This window comes from Botryllus schlosseri, chromosome 2 (assembly GCF_051294905.1).
Source record: "Botryllus schlosseri isolate E-star chromosome 2, Bs_hap1, whole genome shotgun sequence".
NCBI lineage: Eukaryota > Metazoa > Chordata > Ascidiacea > Stolidobranchia > Styelidae > Botryllus > Botryllus schlosseri.
Window position 1 is genome coordinate 5,863,849 of NC_137237.1, and position 7,560 is coordinate 5,871,408.

General features: G+C 38.2%; 1 protein-coding gene across 1 annotated transcript in view; it reads left to right on the plus strand.

Annotated features, from left to right (window-relative positions):
* Nucleotides 1-7,560, plus strand: part of LOC145432550 (uncharacterized) — a 137,654-nt gene that overhangs the window by 415 nt on the left and 129,679 nt on the right. The window contains exon 2 of the mRNA XM_080309482.1: nucleotides 117-326. Within this exon, the coding sequence (XP_080165608.1) occupies nucleotides 117-326 (210 nt within the window). The remainder of the gene's footprint in view (nucleotides 1-116; nucleotides 327-7,560) is intronic.

Below are 7,560 nucleotides of genomic sequence, written 5' to 3' on the forward strand. Positions count from 1 at the left end.
ACGTTTCAAGTTTGCAAATTGAATGAAACGGAAAATCGTGTAAGTTCAGTATAGCCTATGTAGCCTTGTTCACAACTTTTTAAAATTTTGACTCTACACTAAATTAATCTTAACAGCCATTACCTGTGAGACATCTCCGAACGTACCGAACGGGTTTATAGCAAATGAATGTGACGGTGGAAGTGAATACAATGAAACATGCCAAGTAACCTGTTATGCGGGTTACTATATTAGTGGGGAGGAAAAGATCACGTGTGTCGATGAGCCTGACCCAGATGACACAAACACAGAAGGCGAGTGGAATTACGGTGGCACAACGTGTACAGGTATATTAACTATATATAAAGATATGATTGCACCATGTAACAAGATTTTTGTTCCTGGGTTCTAATTGCTATTTCCTGATCAGTGTCACCTAGAAACTTCAAAAAATCAATATAGTTCATTCTTCATTCCAAACTTTGTTTTTGTGGTTAGAGGGTAACTTTTTGAATTTGCTAGTATGTGCAATATTGTGCATGATTATGGTTATACTAATCTACCCTATAGGAAATTGATATTTACAAATTGTCTTTGACCGCTGGTACATGGTACATTGGAATTTGCACATACCTGTATTAACTGTATCCGAATCAAAGTTAAATGCAAAACTAAATAAATATTTCAGGCAAACATAGTTCAAGTATAAAATCAGTTAAAACGGAATGTTTTGCTGGATTTCACCGTGTAACACGGTTTTTGTTCCCAGGTTTTTCATTGATATTTCCTGATCTTTCTCACCTAGAAACTTCCAAAAACCAATATAGTTCATTCCAAGCATTGATTTTGTGGTTAGGAGAGTAATTTTTTGAATTTGCTAGTATGTGCAATATTGTGCATGGTTATACTGATTAACCCTATAGCGATGGTCACGAGTCATATATGACTCTTTTGGGTATAAGATATGGCTCTTTGACAAACTGTTAATTTTGTATTCAATTTATCAATATTGCAGCAACTTGTTGGTAAATTTTCATGACGGACAGAATATTTATTCTTGTCGCAGCATCAACATGTCTTTGAGAGGTCAAGATAGTGTGGTTTACAGGGATAGAGGGGCTCGTATCCCCCCTCTTCAAAATTCCAAAGTTTGAGTTGATGTCGCGCCGGCGACTAACGCCACTCGCGAATTCGATCTACCCGACATCGCGCGCCCCGAAATCTTGGATTGCACGATACCATGATTGTTCAAAGAGAATAGCAGGCATGGCGACGCTTGTAGTACAATGCTGTTTTCAAATGCACATTGTATTCCTGATCTAAGCCGAGAAATAAACTGCCTTGAAAGTAACTTTCAAAAATTACAAAATAAAATTAAAAAACGACATAGCTATCCATGTTCGTGATTGGCAAGTAGCTTCCTAGCACCGCCGTAAATGTATGTGTGTAGCAAAACGTTATGTTATGCCGAATATACTTTAGTACAGTGGTTCTCAACCGGGTGTCCGCGAACCCTTTAGAATTGCAAAATGATTGAAAACCGAATTTGCAAGTTTTTTAAACTACGGGGAAATCACAAACCAGTTTCGCTTCATAACTGCTGAAACATCACGAGTCACATCAACAGAATGGCCGTCTGGTATGAAATATCCTATACTTTGCCAATTCATTTCAATTGCCAAATTGCCAATAGCCTACTGACACAAACATATAGCTATTTAGAGATGTTTTGTTTGAGTTTCTGGAAAAAATAAAAAGTTTGAGTACTAAGTCCGATTCGGCTGACTTCGAAATGTTTGTAAAACATTTTGGATTTGAAGTTTTCAGCCTCAGCAATTTACTGAACATTCGTTTGAAATAAAAATTCTGAAGACGTTTTCGTAATCTGTACAAATATAGAGATTGAAACCGTGCTGCGATATACATAATCATAGTATTCCAGAATAACTTCAAGATGAGCTAGTAGATAGAAATGACGAGGCTGGATGTGATATGTGCAGTAATAAATCTGTTTCTCAATTTTCGTCCCAAATATGTTGCGATCATAGCCAAAGCTGTCGTCGGGAGGTTTACGCATTAATATTGTATTCACTATACCATCTCTGTAGAAATGGGTCATCCGCACTCGTCTGGCGATAAGCGGTAAATCTTTTGTTAAATATACAACAACAATATCAAATCGATTTTCAAGACACGTCCACGTATTTCAAGAAATTCAGCTGCAGAATTCGCTTTGAAAAAATATTCTACCGAATTTCCACTTATAGTATGTTATTTTCAGGAAAAGTCATATGTTGCTGTTTATCTAGTTAGTTAGCCATCTATCTAGTTTACAGGACGACGACATAACATATCGATCTCGCCTTCTTGCCACTTTGTCGTCACCTGTCCTTCTATAAATTTTATTGATTTATTTTTCATTTAGTGTGCACTGTGCATGTCTCCTTTTTACATCGCCTAGGCCCAGGTGAGTGTCTGACTTCGAAGACTACTCCAAGTCGTTTCGATACCTTCCTATCTTTCGCTGTATCGCAGTCTTGTGGTTAGGGTTGTGTTTAAATAGGGTCACCATATTTTGGAATCGGGAAAGGAAGACATTTTTTCAAAATTTTCAAACGAACACCGGAGAAAAATCTGGAAAAAATGGCATATTTTTCCGGGTCGGTTGACTAAAAAAAAGGTCAACTTTCCGTCTCAGCTACAGAAAGACATTTTTTCTTTGACACTATGAGTTGGTTGACTAAAACAAAAGGTCGTCGCTCTCATTCGAACCTATTTATGCCCATTCTCACTACAAACTGTCCACTATATTAGCTCTAGAACGTGTAAAGGAGGAGGAATTGCCAAAAAAGAAGGATATTTGGGAGTCCTAACGTTGCAGCAATTGAATCAGTTTTATGTCAACCCCCTATTATATATTCAAAATAATCAATTGGAATATAATATTAATAACTTATCTTAAAGTAAAATTGGTTCTTGTACTATTTTCGGTTGTAAGCAATTTAGTGCAGTTTTTCGAAAGGTTCCAGCAATAGTCTGCCATAACATATGTTCGTCGCATCTGCACTGATATCTTTCTTCTGTTACTTTGACGTGTTGGTGGAACCTTTCCCCTTTCTATTTCCTCTAATCAACAATATTATCAGAAAATATATCAAGATGACTGAACAGGAAGTGAGATTTAATGCTCATGTTTGCTTCAAGGTTTCCATATGCAGATACCAATTTTCGGACAAGCTGTTTGTAGTTGGGTGCTTTGTGACCTTACAATTTTTTTTATTTACTACAGCCTAGAAGGGATTACATGCAGTGAGCACCTTTCTTAATATGAAATTGTAATCCTTAGTCCGTATTCGAATCGGAGCCCCATCAAAGATTCCAGATTTAAGCTTCTCGTTTGATATGGATACTAGGTATACCCACTTTGTTGGCTTAACGAACAATTATCCATTTACAAGTGAAAAGAGATGAGACGCATATGAGTATTTTAGTTGAGTTTTCCAGGGACAAACTTGGTATAGCTTTATACTCCTCTCTCATCTTTGTAGAATGACCAATTGGTACAGTAGAAAATATTTTTCCATTGTGCAAAAGTACAATTTTTAGGCTTGACAAACTGCTTTTTTAACAAACAAAAGTTCTCGCATAAGGTCATGTTAATATTGATGGAATAACTGATAACGACATGAGTGTTCAACTGTTCATCATAGTCAATTATCTATTTATGCGCAGTAGAAAAGTAAAAAAATCTAAGATTTACTTCGTACCAAGTGAAATATTCAAGGGTTAATACAGTGATTTTAAGCTATTTTAGGGGTATAAATATCTTATTTTCTAGAGCCAATCTGCCAAAACTAATGTGATATTCGTAATCAGCAACCTTGAAAACCCCAGAAACAGCTCCTAGATGTTCTGCCAAATTTTTTTTCTTCATTTTGTTGACCAGTGTAATCATTGAAGGTTTTTCTTCACTCATCCCTGACTAGATGTCAGGGCTGTGGAGTCAGTAAATTTTACCATCGACTCTAACTCCGACTCCGGCTCCACACATTCTCAATGGATCGACTCCGACTCCGACTTCTGAGTCTTTAAACGTACGGACTTCGACTCCGACTCCAACCCCGACTCCAACAGTATTACCAATTTACTTCGAAAATTATATGCCACAGTGACGGTTAAATGACTATCATATAACCATTAAACATATACAAATATTATGATTAACGATGACATGCAAAATGGTTTCATTGTGGCACAGCTCGAATTAATCAGTATGCATGAAATATTGCCTTTCTAAATATCCTTCCTTTTGTCTTATTTTATCAGTTTGTATAACATGGTCTCTCTAATAACCTAATATGTATGAATCTTTCAAACACGACATATATCCAATCCTGTGTAATTAAAATGTAGATAAAACAATCGAAGTGTTGCTCTTGTGTATGAGTCAGCAACTTATACACAGATGCATCTCACTAAATTTCCCATTACACACTGTACTTATTGCAAGCACATACACTGTCACTACTAATAGACATTGGTTATAAACGAAATTTAAGAAGTAGTCAAATAGCATATGTCTAGTCTACATGCACTTGGTCAAGTGTTCAAGGACGAGGACTTGCAGTGTTTCATAATCATTTGTTCGACCCAAGCAGCTACAAGCTACACTACAAATATTTTTAATTTTGTCAAGTAGGAAGCAGAGTTTCGTTATATTTACATCAATTTTACAGCCAGACGATATGTTTGCTCTGTCAAAATATCATGGTATAATTCCAAAAATTGCATCAATTTGTGACCGCATCGCGAAGCTGCATATTGCTTCTTTCTTCCTCTATGCTACTGAATTGTAATTTGCAAATATTGTCCAATTTTATCTATGTCAGGGGTGGCCAACCTTCTCGGCGAAAGGGCCACATGAGATTCACGAACCATTGCTCGGACAACTTAAACGTTGATAACCTTTTTTTTAGTCGTCCATTAGGAACGAACCGAATTACGTAACATTGAAAACAAGACTGTGACATGTGACTACGTCTTAGAATTGAAAACAATTATGTCATGAAAACTCAGTGTGCAGCTGTACATAGTGTGCACTGTGCAGCCATGCGCTGGTCGCGCGAGGCGCGAAATTTCTTCAAGGGTAATGAATGAATTCGATCATTTGGCAAGGACAGGATTATTCAGCGTTTTAAACATAGCAATATCGACGGTTTCTGTCATTTTGTGCAAATGTTTCATCGCCGACGACCTCGCTTCGAGCGCACAAGCGATGTCGAATGTTGGACGACACGCTATCTCCTAATTGCGAGTATAGTTGCGACTCAATTCTGTAAATTACGCGTATTTATAATTTCCAGGAGGGGTTCTAATACTAAATGCAGGAAATGTGACAATAAATCATGCGAAGTGCTAAATAAAATTTCAAGTCAAATAAGTCTGCTACGGAATATTCTACTTAATGGTTATATAAGAAGATCTGCGATTAATGTGGCTGGCCCCTGGTTACGCCAATGCGTCGAAATTGATGTTTTAGTCATCATCATATTGCGCGGTCAGGCTAATCAAGTTTTTGTTGGCTTTGCGATTTTACCTGATGTTATATGTAATTTCGAGAATTACCTCGCAGGCCACACAAAACCTCATACCGGGCCACATTTGGCCTGTGTCGCACAGTTTGGCCGATCCTGATCTGTATCGTTACTAATAACAGTGATTGATGGTACATAAAAATCGTATTATAGTTATTATATTAGTACTTTAAAAATACCTTTGTAAGTAATTGTTTTCATGATGAAGAAGTTGGAGTCGGAGTTGGAGTCGATGTCAGGGTCATTTTCACAAACTTCGACTCCGACTCCAGTCAGTATTTTTTATATGACTCCGTCTCCGACTGCCACTAAACAGTTTTCACGACTTCGACTCCGACTTCATTAAGTGAAAATTAGTCAAACTCCGATTCCGACCCGACTCCACAGCCCTGCTACATGTGAGGCACTGCCTCACTTGCCTACCATAACCCGCGTCACTGACATATCACACCCTGCAGTGACTATTACTGCTGTAATGACCATGTCTGTTATCCACCTATACTCATGTGATAAGAAAAATATGGCACATACTATGAATCCCAGATATTGCTGCTAACAATAAATCAAAAATTTTGAATGGTGACGTAACAGTTGATTGACATATATATGGCTCTTTGGGAGTTACAATTCAAAATATTGGGCCAATATGGCTCTTCGGTCGGAAAAGGTTACCGACCACTGCTCTATACCAAATGGATGTTTACCAAACTGTCTTTGATCGCTGTAAGTCAACTTTTAATTGTTTGGCATCGACTAAGAAGTCATATTCTATTAATGTATTTACTCATCGAGCTACTCGTGGATGGCAGCATGATCAAGGACAAGCTTGCAGTAGGAGAAAAGTTCAATCAATATTTTTGCAACATTGGTCCGGAACTTGCAGCTTCAATACCAAACTCCTCTAATGACTTTTTCTCATACTTGAGTCCTGGCCCTCAGAAATCCATTTTTCTTGAGCCGACAAGTAGAGGAGAAGTTGCGATCGTATTATCTGAAATGAAAAGTAACAATGCCGTAGGACCCGATCTCATCCCAACTCACTTTCTGAAGCTAGTCTTTAATATTATTGGTGATGTTATGCATTTTCTTTAATGAGTCGATACGTATGGGCATTTTTCCAGACGCAGTGAAAACTGCCAGAGTAATATGCCAGTGTTTAAGAAAGGCTGTAAAAAACTAATATCTAACTACCGACCGACCGATATCTGTTTCGTCAAATCTTGCCACGATTTTCGAGAAACTGATTGACTGCCGACTCAAAATTTTTTTTGAATTGAATGCAGTACTGTCTCCGAGTCAGCATGGATTCAGATCAAATCACAACACCAACCATGCAGTACAATCAATTGTAACGGACTATTACAAAACCATCAAGCAAAAAAAAAGTGGCTGCAGCATTTTCATCGACCTCCGGAAAGCTTTCGACACTGCTAACCACAGAATCTTAAGATACAAGCTAGAACCAGTGGCGTAGCAGCCACCTGGCGGTTCTGGCTCTGCGCCAGGGGCGGCAGGCTCCAAGGGGGCGGCAAAATGAGGCTGCAAAGTGTACATGTACACAGCTGGCTAAAATCAGCGTAATTTGTAGTCCTATAGCTGGCGTGAGCAAAAATATAATCAAACTGGTCTCAATAGAAAGCTGTGTCGCGCTGATTCCGAAAACACGAACTAATATGTTAACATGGCAATGGAACCATACTCCGAAATCGGCGTCAAGGCCGATTGTTCCTAACAATCGCAGCGCCACAAGCCCACAACACAATGACCAATTGACCATGACAATGAAAATTATATCGTGCGATTATTCAGAACGATGTCGATTGTCAGACCAGCATTTCAATTGTATTTACAGAGGCAGGGCAACAATAGCTTTCGATTACGATCAGCATTGGTAAATTTGAGCTCTCGGAGGCCCTGGCCAACTATTCAAGTGTGACTATTCAAGTTGAGCATGTATCCGTAGGTTAGTGATCTATACTCTGGGTTA